At 37.4% G+C, this 20,214-nt stretch overlaps 1 protein-coding gene across 1 annotated transcript in view; it reads left to right on the plus strand.

Annotated features, from left to right (window-relative positions):
- The window catches only part of COL25A1 (collagen type XXV alpha 1 chain), a gene marked incomplete at both ends in the record, with an annotated part of 291,350 nt that overhangs the window by 238,901 nt on the left and 32,235 nt on the right, over positions 1–20,214 (plus strand). The window contains 4 exons of the mRNA XM_079535114.1: positions 4,606–4,638; positions 4,795–4,830; positions 8,711–8,755; positions 19,588–19,650. Of these exons, the coding sequence (XP_079391240.1) occupies positions 4,606–4,638; positions 4,795–4,830; positions 8,711–8,755; positions 19,588–19,650 (177 nt within the window). The remainder of the gene's footprint in view (positions 1–4,605; positions 4,639–4,794; positions 4,831–8,710; positions 8,756–19,587; positions 19,651–20,214) is intronic.

Consider the following 20,214-nt stretch of genomic DNA (forward strand, 5'->3'; position numbering starts at 1 on the left):
ACTGTTCTTTCCTGACTTTATGTAGCAGCAGCTTTAGATCAGAGTGCATCAGTCGCTAATCATCACTCCTCTTAGCTAAAATATGCATTGTTCAGAAAACTTGGTCGCAATCTGCCCAGACTTTTGGTTCTGTGTCTGATGAGTTATATCTCTTTCTGGTATATCTTAGCTGTTCATATTTCCCATTCTCTGTTCTCTACAATGAAGGGGACTAAACCAATATGATACTGTGATAGCTAACTTCCTTCCAAACAGCCAGCTAAGCAATTGAGAGTTAAAGATAAAAACAAAATTTTAGAAGATTTTACCAGATTATATCAATAACAACCTCACTTAATACCTTGTTAGCTCATTGTTGCAAAGTACCAATGGGGAAAAGTAGCTGAAGTCATCAAAATATTGTTTTATTTAGTTTTTTATTTTATTTTATTTTGAGATTTGTTCTGTACCCCCGCAGAAAAGATCGAAATTGAAATTGAGTATTTAATTGTGTTCTACGTATACAAAGAAACCCATAGTACGGGAAGAAGGACCAGCCATAATGATCTTCTCCATAATCTTTTGTATTCTTTGTGTATATTTTTGAGTAGAGATTGCATACAGCTTATTACCACCAATTTGGAACTCGTATGCTTCTAAAAGCGTTATTTTCAGTGACTGTACTTGAGCAGAAGCATAAAAACATTCTTGTCTCCCACCCCATATGTTTAATTGCATAACCAACTCAAATCAGAGTGTAGCACAAGAAGTTTGCCAGATTTACCAACATAGTAAGCAATGCATGCAAATCTCTCAGGCCCTATCATTTGGAAGCAGTATTCAAGAACATAAAGTTATTATGGGGTGTATTCTAAAGTCAGGTACTAAAAATAGTCATTATGTATAAGAATAGTAAATTTTTTGATTCACAGTTCATTTATATAATACTTCCTCTGAAGTCATGTTTATTAGCCTAGATTAAAATCTTAAGAATCTTTTTTAGTTGCTTAGACAAGGTATGCCAGAGAAGTCTTGTTAATCCATTTTTACAAGATTTAATAACATAATTTCTAGGAAAATATGAGATTATTTTTAAGACATAGTCCTGTAGCAAATAAGTGGGAAGTTAACCTCTCTGGGAAGACTTGGAAGCGGAGCTTCCCTTGTTGCTTTTCTTCTGTATCTGCTGTGAGAGTGAGCATGCACGCATTTGTATTCCCATGCTTCACCGTGGTCTGCAATGCATGCATCTGACTGCTTGGAATCTTGTTTAAGGGAAGAAAAACTCCTCTATCTCTTTCACTGAGAAATCTTTTTTTTTTTTTCATATATATAGTGTTGTAAATATTACTATAGTGTTGTATATATTACTGTGAGCCTCAAAATGTTTGGGATCAAATTCTGAAAAAGTAGGTCATTGGGAGAATTTATATTTCTACATCTGAAGAAATATCAATAAATTTTTTACCATCCTAATACAGATGTCTCCCAACTCTTCAAGGTTTCATGTAAGTTTCAAAGGTGCTGTGGTGACATGGAAATACATGCTGTTTGCATGGAGCTCATTGCTCTAACAGTAACAGCCTGGCATCCACCGCACAAATTCTTAGGACAGAATAAGCAAAACCGTGGCTTAGTTGGCCTTTGTTGTTTTTTGCCCACCCATTTTCCCTGCCTGTAAGGCAATCTGCCACCCAGGAAAAAAAAAAAAAATCTGTGTCTTATAGTACAACTGCAAATTACTGTTTCTGAAAGATAGCTTTGGTAGGAACTTTAGGACGTATTTCAACAGATAATATAGGAACTAGCATAAAACTCAGTGTCCTTACATTACATTTGTGCTATTTAACAAGGAGGATACTCTTTCCTGTTCTTCACTGTAGGGCAAATATTGTGCTGTATGACCATCACGTAAAATTCAAGAATGAATTTGCCCAGCAGTTGTTAATTGCATTAGTGTTAGAGAATCTAAGAAAGCCTATTACAGTCATGTTTAATATGTTCACAAAGTAGCCTTGATGTTTTATTATTTTTTTTTCTCCGTGTATTTTTTTTTTCTGTATTGCTTGTACTTTTTTCATTGGTGTTATAATCATCTTGAACAGTTACCCTTACCAGACTATTCTGCTATAATGCAGGATTTCAAAGCAGCACAGAAGCCTTTCTTCTGTATTTTCCTCTGGGTATTTTCTATCAGGGCAGGGAGGTTAATACAAAAAATTCTGACCTTTTTTTGTTGTCTTAAAAGGAGCAGTTGGAATCAAGACCAGCAAATCTCACAGGCAGCCTCATTAAAGCATTATTCTTATGTTCTTATGTATGCTCTCTGCTTTCTCTTTGGGTAGCTCTGAAATGTCCAGAGTGTGTGTTACTTTACAGAACTTCACTACCAGATGAGTACTGAGAGTTTTTGTGAACTGAACACCTGTGGAGAGGAGTTCAAGACTTTCTGAGGCGCTATTTTTAAAAGACATTTTAAGAGATCTGCTGGAAGTGTTGTTCAGAGATGATGTAAGGCTAGCATTGGTGCAGTTCCCAGATGTTCAGCCATTTGTATGTATGCTTCCTACTTGCTTAGTTTAAAAAAAAGAAAAAGCCGTGTATTTTATATAAATAAATGCGGGGACCGTTACACTTAAATGATAACACTAGATGTTTAAGGCATTTCATTTATAGATCACAAATTGTAAAACATTTCTTTAAAAGATTAAATCATGTTTCTGTAAGATAAATACTAAATTTTAATTTTGCTATGTGACAGAGGTCTGGTGACAACCATTTTAAATTTTGTTTGAACAGGTTCCTATTTGTACAGTTGATTTAGCTTTACTTTCTGAACTGCTGTACCCAGTGGCTATCAGAGATGCTGACTCGGGTCAGTACTTTTTGACCCAAGATTTAGAAAGGAAACTGTCTTTTCTGAGTTGGCCTACTCTGAAGGCAGTATCAGTGTCAGACGTGAGTTCTTAGACTTAGCCCCTGGAAACTACTAAGTATTTTTCTTCTATGTGCACATTCCCCTGCTAAAATTTCTTCATTTCCAAATGGTCTGACTCATCAGAGAACAGAGAACATGCTGTGCCATATTTTTTCTTTTAATCCCGTATTAATTTTCATTCTTATGTGAAGTTGGATTATAAATACTTAATGCTCTTATCTCCCCATATCAATCATTATCCCTTAAAATGTTTAACTTGTGAACATCTCTTACCAGTTGCTTTACCACTTTACAGCTATAAAAAGTCCCTGAAGCTTTGCAGTTGTACATGCTTGTAAGGGATATCAGCAGTATCACTCATGCACGTCTATCAAGAAAAGGCAGCTCAGGTTTCCAGACATGAATCAACCCTTCATAAAACTGACTTATTGTTTTTAACTCACACGAGAGAGCTGCAGCAACTGTGTAGAGGAAATTCTGTTTCTGTTCTTTAAAACAAAGTGAGCGTGTTTTCTGGTGCCATTTAATTTTATTGGGCTATTACAAAAAATAACCCCCAAACCAACTCTGAATCTCCACTGTTCACAGAATGCTTCCTCCAGCTTCACTGAGCCATCAGGAATGGGTACTCTGCTTAAACATCTTCAAAGTGGATAACAATGTTGGCTTCTATACTACCTGTCAATTGCTAACAGGCTCTTGCAGAGTTTGCAGTTACTGCCATCTAGCAACTTGTTATTTTCAATGAATAATCCAAATTTATTTTGAATAATAAATACTAAGACAGTCCTTCAAATATAAGTGCTCCAGCCATCTTTGGCAGCCTCTATTTTAACTACCCAGTTTTTCATCAGTTTGGTTTTCTCCATATTTATTTGGTATGTCGTGTAGGGGGAAAAAAGTGCAGCAAACTGAGTATTTAAGAATTTGGAGGATCCTATTGTGATAATAACACAAACTGGGAGCTGAAAGCTTCCTTACCAATTCACTCAGCAGTTCTCTGAATTTGCGCATATCACTACCTATCAAGCCTGGTCAACCAAGCAGAAAACAGGACACTCTTTCTGAAGGCAAGATGTGTCCTTAGAAGAAAGAACGTGAATTGCTGTAACTGCCCCATCCCATCATGTGCACCACTTAGCTGCATTGTCTTAACAGTCTAAACAGGCTGAAGAGCTGTGGAAATTGAGCTAAGACCTGTCCTGATAGTGATAAATGCATAGTTTGCTGATTTTTTTCAAAGCTCATCTTGATTTGCACAAAAGGCTATGTCAGTTGAGATTTGTAGAACCAAATCAAAAAGATCACTCGTAAATTGCAGTAAATTTTAATTTTTAATGTATGTCAGCAACTTAGAGATGCCGAACTGTGTCCCATCTTCCAGCTTTTTAAAGAAAATCAGCAATTATTGTATCTGCATTTTTAGTTGTGAAATTTGGGTTTACTTAGTATACTTTTTGAAACTAATTCTCTCTGAATTTTTTTGAAAATAATATGGTTTCTTTTCTGAATCCTTTGATTTAATTTCAATGGGTAAGTTCCTATGTATCATCACAGAGAGCAGATAGTCTTGCTAAATAGCTATTTTGCTGTATCATCTTGCTATAATCTTGCACGTTTTGCTGTATTTATTTCCTAAAATCTGCATATGTAATAAGCATGATCATTTCTTGTGGATTTTCTATCAGGGTGACCCTGGTTCATCTGCTGCAGGAATTAAGGTAATTAAGTGTTGAAAGCAATTGTGCAGGGAGAAGAGGGGTGGCTGATCAGTGTTACTTTGTTGTGTCACAGACGTTTCAGGTACGATCTTCCCCAACCCTATTTTTAATTCCTTTTGATGGATATCATGCCTTTCATTTCTTTTCTTTGTTTAGGGTGAACCTGGTGAATCAGGACGGCCCGGACAAAAGGTATTAGTTGGAAATGTTTGTGTTCTTTTTCTTTGCTGTTGGATTGTGATAAGTTATAAAAAGTTATATGATATATGATAAGTTATAAAAGTGATAAGATAATTAATGTTAAACTGTTTTTACACTAGGATGAGCCCAATGTAGTGCTATGTAGCAGCTTGTACAATATGGCATATGACCATTTTGTATTATAAAAAGCACAGGAATGATAACACTAATTAGTGTGAAAAGCAGTGTCAGAATAACACACCTCCTCTTCTAGCATCATAGCACTTCTTGCATTGAAAGCTTACCCAATTGCAGCTGGCAAGACTAACAACAAATGGCTCTGCTACTTGAATGATCACAAGTTAACTTTGCATGTTTGACTGAGTATTAACCTTCAGCCTGTGGTATATTATTACATCTAATTAGGAAGAAAATAAATGCTGACTAGAATCCCTTTCCTATGTACTTGTAAGGAAAATCAAACTATCAGAGATGCGCAGTGTATGTGGGAGGGCAGAGACTGGGTAATGCTGCTCCATTCTTTCTTCCTGGGGAAGAAATTCCCCTGAGTGCTGCATAGCTGATGATGTTTTTGCAAGTAAAGATCCATCAGGAGCTGTAATCACTCTGTGCTGCATGAGGCCCTGTGAAGCTGGGTAATTTCCCTTTTGAATCTACAGTACATCAAACAGTGAATGCTTTGCCTTCAGCTGCCTTTCAGGAGAGTAGGAGGTAGGTCCTGCTGGGAGAGCTGGTGGAAGAGCAAAGAGAAGAGACAATGAGGGTACCAGATTTTTGCTCTGCAATACTTGGTTTCCCCCTGGAGCCTTCAGCATCATTCTTGTATCTTATAACATTGAAAATTTCCTACTACTGTTAGGGTGGAGCAGAGCCCAGTAGAAGGTTGAGTGTGCAGATGTTTCAGCCCACCAGCTGTATAGTGAGTGGCACGTCTACTGTTTTCTAATACTCAAGGCCTTTAGGTGACTAAGAAAAATCTCAAAACACTTATTAATATAAAACAACAAGTTGAGTCTTTCTGTTTGAGAAATTTTAGTTACCATCACTTATAACAGACTAAACAAAGACTGTTACAGTAGTAAACGCAGTTCTTTAGTAAAATAGAGTTTTAATTAGAGAAAGTAATCATAGTAGCCTAAAGCTATCTAGTCTGTGAAATCATTCAGCATGTGCATTCTCTACTGTGTGCTTTGCTGGAGCAATAAACTAGAAAATGCACTTAAGAGCCTGTTGAGATTCATTCTCTCATTAGTTGGCTGCCATGGAGGTAAAAGCAGCAGTGATTTATCAGCAGGCTCCTGCAGGATCTGTCTCCAGGCACTCAGGTTTGATCTCATTTATGTAACATAGATAAGTGAGAAGTACACAGCTCAGACTTTCTATAGTGTCAGCTTGTTGTTTGCACCAAAGGGAGCTTAATGTGTTCTTTCCACATCACCTCACAAGCTCCCAGTATGCCACCTCCCTGTCTCCAGCCAGGGCCAGCAGGTCCCATAATGTGATTGCTCTGAGTGTGTCCTCCAGCCAGGTGTCCCACAATTACCACTCTGCCTCTGCCTTTCACCCCACCAGGAGCTGTGGGGTCCTTTGTCCGAACAAACTTGTGTCTCATCCCTTTGTATTACCTCTCTTCTCCCTCATGCCCCATTCTTTTTTTTCTTTCTGTATCTTTCTTCCTTATATATTACTTCTCCCTCCTCTTCTGGTTACTCCTTATCCATCTTCTAAGAACAGGTAAATATTGAGCTACCCACCTTAATAAAACTTACACGAAATGAGATGTGTTGGTGCCTGAGTGGCCTGTCAAGGCTGTTGTGTGCCACATATCGTATCATGACAGAACAAACTTAGTGTGATGAGAAGTTAGTATACAGCTTCTCCTTCTTTAAAAATTATTCCTCTCATAAATCGTGCTTGTATCTTTCGTATTAGAAAAAGTCCACAAAATAAAGTGTTAAACACTCATCTACAATGCTAACTATAATGAAACATTCGTGATTTCATTATGTATGACATTCTTTGATGTATCTTGGACAGGCATCTTAAGTGTTTTAGATTGCTGTGAATACAAACCGGCTTTGCTGGATCCTTTCTGCTTGTTATGTTTGTGTCCCTAGGGTTTAGAACTGTCCCAAGATTAAACAGTCACCTACTGCAGCAATACTAATAGATTTATCAGTTGTGATCATTCATATGCTGTGCTTAGAATTGAACTTAGTGTTTCGAAGTTGGATAAGAAAAAGTCATGTTAGCAGTGTGGTGTGTGGCTGCCCAGCTGACTTGACAGAGAGAGATTTTGGAGCCAGCACTTCATCAGGAATGGGTGTAATGAAGACTTTGTAATGGATTATTCTTCTGCAAGACTGACAACCCATTTCCTGCTTTACTAAGTGTTAGGCAATAAACCAAGATCTAGTGGAGTCTACTGAAAATTGTATCCTAGCCACCATTCTTTCATCTAATTTTATAGTTAATGTTTTAAGAGTGGATTCTTTCCTGTGCTTTTAGGTAGTCTGACTTAAAATGTTGGAGTAACTGAAATGTATTATCAGATCCTTCCATAATATGCAAAAGTTACTCTATTTGGTAAAGCAATTTGCAGCCCCTGTATTGTGTTCTTCAGTTTGTGACAGAATATGATTTTGTTACTAGCACTTTGAGTCTGTTTAATACTACTGTCTCAAAGTAGAGTTTTTGGGTACTGTAAGAACATTTATATTATGCATATATACGTTTGTTTGTGTGTATGTATCTGTCTGTAGCTCAGTGTACAAATATGTGTACGTGTGTGTATATATACAAGTAAAATATTATAATAGCAAAAGCTGTAGTCCTAACCACAGAACTGAAATGTGGATTTCTATAAAGCTCAAGCACATACAAAATCTGGAATATAGTTCAACTCATTATAAAGGAAAAAGTTGGCTCCAGAGTTCAGACCAGTTCCAGAAAGTTCAGGGAATATTGACAACCAAGGCATTGGTTTGAATCCATCTGTGTATTAAAGTAAAATCTCAAGCCTTTAAAATAATGTTTTCTTCACATGTTACTACTACTTTTTTTTTTTTTCTATTCATGATTTTTATTTCCCTAGATGACATCTTTCTGTTTAGTTGGTATCTCAAAATGGCCACGTGTCAGAATGCTGTGATAGCCTTTCTTGTGTTAGACTAATATCAACTTTGCATCAAAGGAAATACATTCAGTTCTCAATCCTCGTTACTAATTTACCCTTTTAAATGCTGTGCTACAGGTCACTTTATTACAATTTTAAATAAGCAAGATATATTTGGGTAAAGCAATACAAGGTTATATTATCAATAGCCTTCATGACACCATGTATATTCATAGATACATATCAAGCAGTGAAATAATGCAACAGATAGCTCTATAAAAACAGTGCTCCAGCTGTAATTAGGTAGTTCCGCTTGAATTGCACAATTTAAACCTGAGTTGCATGCTGGCTAAATCAGGCAGTCAGGCAGCACGACATCTATCTCCGAGTTGAAAATGGAACAGAATTAAACATCTGTCGTAAGCATGGAATTTAAATGGCAGCGTAGGAAATGAACCAATGTTGCTTGTTTTCTTCTCGTTTAGTTGCCAAAATTATGAGAATTCATTCTCGGTTTTTCTGATGTGGGTTTTGGTGTTGTCATAGCATCAGAGGTTCCCAGAAGATATTTAAATTCTTAAATGGTACATTAGGAGAGTTGCATCTAAATCACTAATTTTGAAAATATCAGTCCTGCTTGAACTGACTAGTAGTCACCTGTGCTCTTTTATTTTGCTACAGAATATCTAGGTGTGTTCACTGCATAGTGACCATAACTGAATAATGTCTGTAATATTATGCAATTTTCCTGTATAGGGTGAACCAGGTCTTCCTGGGCTTCCTGGACTCCCTGGGATAAAGGTAAATAAACTGTAGTCTCTGTGGTACTGGGGGGGCACCACAAGGAGGGGAGGGACTTCAAGGGTGAGACTAAAGTAGTCCTACTGTGCTCATACAGCATCTGAGTCTCTGATATTGTCTCTGATTAACACAGGAAGGTTTCGCATGGGAAATTGGTTTAAGTAATGAAACAGTATATCTTATAGTAAAATGTGAAGCAAACCATTGCCTTATCTAGGAAATAAAGATTCTACTACTTAAAAATATCTAATATCAGCAGTCTTTTATATTTCTTTGTAATGAAAGAGTTTTGTCATTTGTGACATTGTGATTGTACAAAGTTTTACTTGATTTCCATTTTGATGGCTGCTTTCCAGTAGCAGTAATCTTACAGAATTTATCAGGTCTCTCCAGCCAGCAAACTACATTCATTATACACAGACTGCAGAGAACTGGCTCTGTCAACAAAAATGCTCTCTGCTCCATTACACAGAAATGATTTCCACTGTGAAGTCAAAATGTTTTAATAAGATTCTATTCAGTATTAGCTACAGTCCCTGGTCTAATACCTGGTTTAGCTCCTGGCTTCCGGTTTGTCTGGGATCTTTAGGTAAGTTGATGCAAAAGACATGTGGTTGGTTTAGCTCTGGCATAAGTGGTTGCACTGGGAGTTGCAGACTCTTAGGCAGTTTGAGCTGCAACTGTACAATGCTGTGCAAAGTCAGGATTTGCATATCCTGAGGGAGTGCTTGTTAGGTTGGCTGCTCCTCCTTTGTGGCAAAGATCCTCCTTTTGGAGGACAAAATCTCTTTGAAACTTTTTGTTTGCATTCCATCATGGGCCTCTGCATACCTCAGGAGATGATTTATATTGCTTTTCCAATAAAAAGAGGGATAAGCTGAAGGCCAAACTTCTGTCTGCTTCGATAGGATTCAGTATCTATCTTATGGAATGCAATATTTACAGTGGTTTTCTCAAAGGACTTGTGAATTGCCACAACGTTCATGCGTAATGTCCTTTCTGTGTTTCTAGTGAATTATGGGAATAATTGAAAGTGCATATTAAAGTTTGTGTATTGTCATACCTGAAAATATGGTTCCCAGGGTGGACATTCTTTTTCTGTAAGAATGAACTCTACATCAACTGGTAAAGATCATGTAGCTGAGTTGTGATGAAACTGTATTTTCAAAAGCATCTTCAACAGAAATCCATGGTCTATTTGCTTTACTAGGAAGCAAGGAGGTAGCTTAGCTGGAGGTCAGTGCCAGCATCCTGGGAACACTCACCAAAACCAGCTGGGGTTACGGCTGGTCTACGTGGTTTCCTGTTCATGCAAACTATACAGTTTCATTTATATCTCAGCATGGAACTTTAAAACAACTAAATATCTGATCTAGAATACTATTTCTGTTAGGCTTTATCTGTTGGTGGTAAAAGTGGCTCAGAGGGTGGCTTCCAAATCCACCTAAAAGGCAAAATGTGAAGTGAAAAATCAAAGACTCAAAAGTCTTCTACAAAAGTTTCTGATGAGATCCCTTGCAGCTAAAAAGCATTAGGATTCTCACTGTGCTTTTTGATCTTTCTTCTGTCCACTTCAATTGGAGTTACAGAATATTCTCAAAATTTGTCTTCTTTGGATGTTCTAGAAATTACGATATTCTGTTTGTTTTCTGCTTAAACAGTTTTGAACAGTTAGCCCTCATTGGCAAATATGTCTGAAATATGTTAGTTCTTCTAGGTGTACAGATTTAGCTTATAACTGTCCCCCAGACAAGCATTCTAAAAGTCAGGTAAATAAACAGCAAGTGTTCATTTCCATTTGATATACAGTGTCTCAAAGCACACAAGCGATTTTGAACAAACAAACTTGCTGTCTCAGGATCATGTTTACAGAGCTGTTATGTTCTAAACAGCTATGGAATTGTTGGATATTGAGAGTCCAATGCAAACAGACTTCTTCAAGGTATATGAGAAAAAATTGGGAAAAGGAGACTCCATGCTTCCCAATTTTCAAAGAATTTCCATTAGTTCTTTCAGGTAGAGAAAACAAAATCAAGACACAAGCTTATTCTATACACAGGAAACTCTTAGATGTAGTTCTTCTGGTCTTAGGTATTTATCCCATGACCATCCATTTAAGAAATTGAAGTCTCCTCTGATCTATCCATTGAACTACAAATTTGCCTTCTTGTGAATGAAAATTTCTACAGTGGCAGTCTGTACTATGAAATACTTAGGTAACCCTGCACCTACGTAGCACTCCTTACAAATGTTAAAGCAGCCTGTGAAAACACAAATGCCGCAGCAAGAAGAGAATCATAGCTTTCCAGCTGCATCTCATCTTTCTTCTCATGGTTGAAGAAAATTCCCAAGGCATCCGGTCTAGTGTTCCTGAAAGCATATCCAGACTTCTTAAAGGATTAATAAATATTAATCACTGGAAAGTTTCAGCTTCATGTAATGCCATTTCAATTAATTAATCAGTGTATATTCCCAGAAACCCATTAGAGCTTGGTTTAACATGACATTGGGATCCAAATGGATTGCAGTACTGGATGGACATGCAAGTATCACATCAGAATTCAGAATATGCAGCAGGGTTGTTACTAATTATTTTTCTAGACTCATTCACTGTGTCCATGCGAATGTTTTGGGAGTTCTTCCTGTTCTTTTGCTGTGTCTCAGCATTGTCGTGTAGTGCCATGGAGCAAACACAAGTGCAGTCAGTTATTTCCAAGACAGTGATGAAGCTGTCTGTGACATGCTGGAGAAGTGTTTTTCAAGCACCTGTTGCTGTTTAGGAATGGCTGGAAACTTAATGAGCCCCTGAATGTGTTGCACCATGTAATTTGGGAAGCGAGTAAGGGACCTAAGCACAGAATATTAATTCATCACTCTGATATCCCCCAACTGATGCTATGTAGATGCAGAATACCTTCTATGAAACACAAAATTTATATATCTGTTTTATCTCATAGCTTTTATGTGTACTAAGCAGAGGTAACTTAGTGTGGTGGAAATCATGCATTCTCGTATTTGCTGAACTGTCAGACATCTCTCAAAACTGTGGTGTTGCATTTTCTGGCATTTAGGCAGTGCAACCTTCAATTTCATCACTGCAGAAGGAAGATTTCTGCAGCTCACAACGTTTTCTCAGCAACAGTACTGAATTTTCAGCACCATCTGAATTTTCTTCAATGTTTCTGCTCCAGTTCTAAAACAAATACTGAAACAAAGTTTGTGATTACAACGGAGCTTTTATTTGATTGTATTCAAGAAAACTTCTATTGGTTGATTTGTCACAAGAAGAGAAAATATCTCTAGTCTTCCTGCTTTGGGATGTAGGGGCATTTTTCTGTGCATTCAAATCCGGTGTAATTGGCTGACTAGACTTGCCAGTGTGCAGCCACTTGTATCTTTTTGTGTTTTGGACTGACTTCACTGGGTCTGTACCTGAGCAAGATTTCAGAAGAACCTGGATAAGAACACGGGATTTTTTTTTTTATTTTTTTTTTTTTTAGTGAAAAGCAGTTCTAATATTGATTTTTTTCTGTACTTAAATTTCTTTTTTTCTTTTCTCTTCATACTTAGAGCTCATCCTGTATCTTTCCTAATTCCACAGAAAGACTGCAAAATGTTCTACTTCATAGAACTTTTAAAAGAAAAAAAAAGCCTCTAGAAAAGCTGATGCTCCTTTCATCCAGTGACTTCCAGTACAAAAGAAACCTCTCAAAGAAAATGAAAGGCAGAACTTTGAGGCTGGGTACACTGTATGCAGCTTGTATTGTAAAGCCATTTAAATTCTTCAGAAAAGAGAGTAATGTGCTGTTGAAGCTTGGGTGTTTAGTTCCTGATGTTCTCTTTGGCTTCTGATAGCAAAATGAAAGGAAATCTAAAGTAAATTGTGGTGTCAGGGGTTGCATTTTGGAGTCAGCGCCATTCACAACGCAGAAAAAAATTCTTCAAACTTCTTTTTCTCCCAGGTGTTGTCAGGAAGGTTGAACTTCCCTGGTTTTTGTTTTTGTTTTTTACTTGTCAGTGACTGTTACCAGGAAACCTGTGCTGACTCTATTTCTCTCTTTCCATTCTTCTCTGGGACATGGGCATTCTTGCCCAGGCTTCAATTAATCTATCTTGTATCTACCACCATTCCCACAACCTTCTAGCCTGATCTTGGAAGCTGGAAGGGGCCTGCTGACCTTGTGACAGGCATTTCTCAGTCCTCAATATGAAGATATACTGAAAATGCTAATTGCAACAATTGAAAAATGTGGGAATTCAAACTTTGCTTTGGGGAAGATTATGTTTCTCCCTGATACGTATTTGCCTCAGCTCATATGTATGTTGAAATGTTCAAGTGTTAACTAGTTTCCAACCTTTCTTCTCTCATATAAATTGCTCTCAAGAGTGGTTGTCCAAGTAGGAAAAAGAAACTGTGTAGAATTCGTTAAACACCAAAAAGTAGAATATAATGATATATCCTTTTAGCTGAAAATGGGAGCTAATCTAAAAAATAGGATTTAATACCTGCATTTGGACAGCTAATTTTTAGTAGTAGTTTTTCAGAAGTAGCTCTATGCATTGGTACATTTATTTGAAAAATTAAAAAACAGTAATGCCACTAACAGAATTCTGTTTCCAGAATGGAAGTATATAAACACCTATCTGTATGCATGTAGTTACATATCTAGCTTTGTTCATCCATTCCTGCCTGTCTGGTTTCCATATGCTGTGGCAGTAATCACTTGCACAGGGTAGACAAGTCATTTTCCAGATTATTGAGAATCAAGGCCAGAAAATGAAATCATCATTAACATTGGATGGTACGCATGTGTCAGAGGGATTTAGCTAGTTCTTCTTTTGGATATATGCAGTTCTTATTAATCTGTCATAAACTATATCCTCCAAATCATGAAAGCTCTCGTTTTCTTTCCTGGAAGAGGCTGAAGTATAAGTAACTGCAATACAGGATGTCATTTGCCCTAAAGATAGTATTATTTGAAAGACTGAGCTTGTAAAAATCTATTTCCCAGCATCTGTTTCATAACATAGTTGAATTTTTCTTTATACTTACAAAAATCAATCTAAATCCAAATTTTTAATGCAACTGAATAATCTGAGAGCCCTATGTTCTGTTTTATTTGTTAAGTATTTCATTAGTCATAAGAAAGGCACAGCAATATGGAATCATTTATGTACCTCAAGTACACAATTTTATGTGGTCAGAAATTAGTGCGTGAAGTAAAATTCTTTATATTTTAAAAGTAGCAAAATAAAATTCTTAGATTAGTAATGTAACTGTTCTAAAGGAAATCATCTGGGGCCAGACTTTTAATAATGTAGCGGATCAGTCATTGCAAAGAATTAAAAATGAGATGCTTATTACAAAAAAATATTTTTATTCTAATCCTCAAAAATAGGTACCATGCTGACTTGAATTATAATTAGCCTTTAAGTAAGAAGAATTTGATATGACTAATACATGCAGATTTAATCAGAATTATTACTGCAGAATTATTCTTTTAACACCCTTCCAAAGCAGCATATGCTCCAAGCAGGCAGAACTTAAAAACAGTGAGAAAATCAGCTCACTAAAGAATAACAAATGGCATACAAAGTAGGGTTAGTTATGAAGCTTCAGGGTTTTAGACAGGTTTTGAGGTAGTATATTTTGTTTCTTTAAATGAATCATAAAGGCTGAATGTACATTTGGAAATTCAAAACCAGAATTGTTTTTCTAAGTTTAGAGACAGATTTGAGTGTGAAGATATTGTTTCAAATGTGATGAGTGAGCCAGACAACCTGTTCAGATGGCCACTTCTGGAGCCAGTTCTGAGCTGATATGAAAAGCCTTAAGAAAAGCTTCATAAAGTGGGGTGAGTTTTTTATCAGATTTCCTTTCACCTTGCTCACTTCCTTCATAATGAACTGAATACTGGAGTCCTCCTGATATCAGAATTCCCATGGACTTAAGATTATATGTAAAGTCCTTCTAATGCCCTTAACATTGAGAAAATATGAAGTGCCTTTTGCTGACCTGTATGGCCTAAGGCAGGCTGAGCTGAAGTATTGCTGCCCTGGAACTGAGTGCCACAGATTCTTTAAGAAGCAGCAGGTTAGGTTTGAGCAAGTACAACTTCATCAGCTGCTACAGCACTGCACCTCCGTTTTAAAGACTTCAGGAAATGTATTGGTTATCAATCTCAGAAATGAAATCTGGGGGCAACAAATGGCAATTTCTGGAAAATGAGGGAAAATATCAGTGAACCAAATTCTATGTTTCTAACTTTGTTGTTCTCTATATGGCCTTACACCTGGGTTTTTGGATGTTTTGTTCTTGCTAGATTTTGTTCTGTGTATCTTCAGCTTTGTGGGATTCTTTCAGTAGCATCAGACAAGAAAAGCGCATCAGGTTTTTTTAAATGACTATCAGTGAGTTAGGATGGTATTTAAGACAAGCACACCTTGGTCTCTTCAGTGAATAAAATGGGGACCTGTCCATATCTGCTCTGATTAGAAGGAGCACCTTGGGCTCTCCCAGGTTCTGTGGCTTGTGAGGAGTTTGCAGGCTGTCCCCATTACCAGGAGTTGGGAGCATCTAGAGAATGCTTGGACATACAGGAAGGAGTTTGGAAGCTCCAACCTGCCCCTAAGTATGGGCCACATTAGGTCTTTGTCAGTGTACAGATGAGGCCTGTCAGAACAAAGTTTCAAATAATTGCATTGCTTTGTGTTTCAGCTGTGCTGTGAAACAAGGGCAGTATTATGTTGTTTATAAATGTTGTCATCAAGCTAGTGACATTTAAAAAAGCAATTAGTATGGAAAGTGGAATTGTAATTGTTGCACCTTTCTTGAACAGAAGTTCAAGTTTTAGCCAGTTATAAGTTCTGTAAAAATTAAAATAGTGACAGTGAAGAGCATGTCTTGGAGTTAACCTCCAATATCAAAGCTAGCCTCTGCCTCAGCCCATGAAAGGTTTGATCATCGTAAAACAATGAGTTATTAATATGTCTAGTGAATAATCCTCAAAAAAGAAAAAAAAAAAAAAAAGACTATCCTCTGAAGTAAATTGCAAGGATTTTTTTTACTTCTAGTTATGATGGAGCTTACATAACTTTAGGTGTACAGCATGCAATTATAGCGCCCTTTTCTCTTCACGCATTTTATGATTAGAGGTGAAAATTACCATTAACAGGGTTTCTGAGAAGCAGCATTTCATTTGCTCTCTGACCCACTGGTATTCCTACATTTGACAAATGTCTGAAGCTAAAAATGAGCACATGCAGAGGTCATCCCTTTATCTGTTAAAATGTTAACGTCTCAGGCCATTAGGGATTGTTTCTAAATGATAACAAATCGCTCCTGTAAAATGGAAGTAACTCACAAGCTTGTTGATTTATTTAATAGCACATTGCCTCTGATCTATGATTGATGCAAATTGCTCCAAGCTCTAACAGTAAGTGGAGTTTAAATGCTGAGATTGATGTTGTTGACTTCCTGTGCTATGTGGTGATTTCTAAGCTTTATTTCGTAACTATGCCAAAGGGTTGAACTAAAACTCATGAGGAGTCATCATTTGCTGATGGCTTTTTACACAGCTTGTAAACTGTATCTCAAGTGAGGTATTTCCTTACTCTCTTTTCACAGGCTACCTGCTTAACTTTCCTCTTTCCAGATGTCCTGTTCCCTGCCTCTGCTTTAGCAGGCAAAGTGGCTTGTGGTAGATTCTCTCCAGATAAAACTTTATTGTAAGAAACTATAGCGAGTTGTTTAGAAAAGTATTATAAAGCTTGGTTACTCTGATTCCTTGCATTCCTTTCAGTGTTTCACAGTTGTTTAGAGATGATTCTTGCCTATGCAAGGATTTTGAGGTTGGGAGATCCCAGAGCAAGAATGAAATCAACTCAGAGAGCAGCCTCAGCAGGCCTTTTTACTCTTACCTTACTGAGAGGAAATTGTTTCCCTTCTATTTCACACATCGCTGGCAGTGCTAAGCTTGATAGATTCTCATTTCTTTCTGTGGTGTGTGTGGCACAGAGGGTAACTGTTGCGTGTTAACCTTGGTAGGCAGCTGAGTATCAGCCACTCGCTCACTCCCTACAGCGGCATGAGAAGACAAACTGGAAAAAGTAAAAGTGAGGGAAATAGCACATTGAGGTGGTTTGAAAAGGGAAACAAACAAAGCCAAGAAAAACAAGTGATGGAAAAAAATGAACCCAGATGCTCAGCATCAGCTGACCAATCCCCATCAGCCTCCATATAATGGCAGCCTCAGCCAACTCTGCCTGCGGTTTTTATTCCTGTATGGTATGAAATACCCTTTTGGCCATTTTGGTTCAGCTCTCCTGGATCTGTCCCCTCTCAGCTCCTTGTGCCTCTCCAGAATCCTTGTAGGTCAGGCTGTGAGAATTACAGAAGGTCTTGGCGCTGCATGAGCACTGCGCTGTGACACCTGAAACATCAGCGTTGTTTTCATCACAAATCCAAAATAAAGTTATGAGGAAAATTAACTCTGTCGCAGCCAAAATGGGTAAATAGCACAATATATGTAGTAGTTAATAACATAAAGCAGAAGGATGGCAGCATTTGTAGAACAAAATGCAGGGTACAGCTGGACAGTTGAATGGAGTCTGTTTCTAATGTAAATATTTCTCTCTGAATAATGGAGACAGAAATGCAAGAAACAAAGCTGGTGCAGACGTTATCTCCACTGGCTGGGAATGGTGCAGAAGTGTGCCTGAGTGCTTCGGTTAACACCTTATGTTGTGGTTACAGGTGAAATTTGAGATAGTGCAGAGGATACTGCTTAGTTTCAAATCATCTGAGCAGATTGTTTTTCTGCTTAGAAGCTTAGGATGGCAAGCCAGAGGTCTTTTAACCTACTTATCCCCACCAGCGCTGTATAGAGAATTGCATGTTTTTCTTTATGTAGCCAAATCCTACCTACCTCAGTTTTATTTTGTGTGATAAGAACAGTCTGCAGGACCATGTTCAACTCAGCATTCATTGTCACCCCTAAGTCTTCCTCAGCAGAGCGCTACTCAGCCAGTCAGGTCCTATCTTTCCTGACACACTAGTTATTCCACTTCACATTTGATAATCTTTTAAAGCTCTGCATTGTGTAAGATCTGTACTCTAGCTATGTTAATTAAGCCAGCAGTTTCCTCCATTATCCATTCCACTTGCTTTTGCAAAGCACCTCTTTCTTGTCTCTGCGTATCAATCTGAGAAATACTTTAAGCCTTACCACCGAAAAGACTGAATTGCAGAGCCACTGCATGTTTCTTCTGCTTAAAGTCATCAATCAGCCCTGGTAAAGTCATTATTAAAACAATCAGGGGCCACTGAGTGCCTCCTCATAAAATAATTGAAATTGCACTGTTGTCCATTTACTGACATAAAACGTTTCCATCTACAGTGGTAACCTAATGTTGCTCTTGCTGGTGTGCGCTGATACAAAGAATTAAGTAAACTGTTGTGGGTTGTTTTTTCTAAATGACAGCTAAATGCCCTTCTCTGGGACGTGTTTGTCGTTGTTTATTCCTTTGTTTTTATTATCAATCTGAACCGCAGCCAGATGGAACTTCACGTTAGAAAATGTGCTATTTAGTGTTGGCATATCTTTGAATTTTTTTGATCTTCTAAGTTGAAGTCACTGAAAGCTCCTCAGTATGGCCACATGAAAATTTTCTCTGGTTATAGATTTGCTACAGACCTTCTTTGTTTGAACTGCTAATGATGGAACTGCTAATGATGGATTGTTGATGAGAGCACAGATGAATATACAAGAACATTTGCTAACTTGCTCACTCACTGCAGCATGTCTGTATTTCTGTGCGGGCAAAGAGGTGAAGAGAACTGTTATCCAACTGCTTCTATTTACTGTCTCCATATGCTGTCATTAATTAAATCAATACAGGATTATGATACTTCTATCTTTTTAGCTATTTAAAGAAACATTTGATGGCTAATTTATGATCATCAAGTTTGGTGATATTGTAAAAATCTATACTAATTGGGTTATAACTATTGATTTTTAAAATTTACAATACTTTGTGGGTAAATCTCCTTGATTCAAGTTTGTGTGAAAAGTAGAAAGTTAGGTAGCAAAATCCTTGTTCAGGAGAACTTCTTATGGAAAACATATGGCTTCTTCACTTTTTGCTGTTCCTCTTCAGCTATAGTGATAGGTTAAAAATAAAAGGAACAAACAAAATATTTACTCCGTTTTTTAATGCTGCATGTGCTGCATCTCAGCTTGATTGCTGCTATTTGTCTGTTATGTTTGTACAAACTAATGGGCAGGAAGGGCCCAGAACAGTGAGGGAATAAGGAGCTGTGGCTCTTTGGCACCTGTTTGCAGCTATGGAAGTTGTGTGGATGTGGACAAATGAAGTACTTTCATGTCAGAATGAGGAGGAATAGTGCAGTGCTGATGCATTATACTTTTGATCTGCTTCCTTGCAATGATGTAGCTGACTCTCTTGAAAATGCATCACAACAGTACCATCTGGCCTCTGTTTGTCATTACTTTGTCATACCCTCACCCTGTCTGCCCATCTAATCACTGCCTCATAAAACATGACTGAAATGAATGATCCTTAACTTCATAAAAAAACAATGTGTGACACCTTCTGTTTCATTTGCATTTTATATGCTGTGTGATGGCTTGCTATAAGAATGTATACTGATGAAAGTTGCTTAAATTTTAAAGTATTTTAATATAACTCTTCCATCATAGCAGGATGAGCTGATGATACGGGGAAAATGCAGCCAAAAGAAATTATTGTTACTGTATGTACACACTGCTAAATAACTAACCTCACATTCTTCTCATGCTGTGCTTTTCAAGGGTGAACCAGGCTTCATTGGTCCACAGGGAGAACCCGGGCTGCCAGGGTTACCAGGAACAAAGGTAAGGACAGTTGAACAATGCTCCAATATAAAATCCCTTGGAGCAAGTTCAATTTTGTTAGCAGAGATCATGCTAATGCTGTAAAAATCTTGTAGTCACAAATGAATAATTGTCATAAGTTTAGGTTAAAATATAGTACCTACAGTACCTGGAAACTTGAAGAGTTCTATTTCGTGGACAAATGCAATGAAATACACGCCTTTCTAGTGATGCCCTCAAACAATGTAAAGGCAGATACTTTATCCATTCATAATGTAAGTTTATTCACTGACTTTGTTTAATGTCAGCATCCCAAAAGTCACTTCTTCAAGAAGCAAAATATGCCTGCCAGAAGAAACTATGTTCTCATAACTTTTTTAGAAGAAATCTTAAAAGTTTGTGCAGGCATTAGAACTTTGATAATACATACAGACTGTAAAATACAGTGCCATTAAGCATAGGGGGTTTTTTTGTACTACATACAGGTTTTTTTTAGCTGCTCTGTGGTGAAGATAGCATATTATGAGTTCTAAAAATAATATTCATTAAGTACCATAGTTCAGGAATCTTCATTCCACTTCTTTC

Source organism: Tetrao urogallus (genome assembly GCF_951394365.1).
Source record: "Tetrao urogallus genome assembly, chromosome: 4".
Lineage (NCBI taxonomy): Eukaryota > Metazoa > Chordata > Aves > Galliformes > Phasianidae > Tetrao > Tetrao urogallus.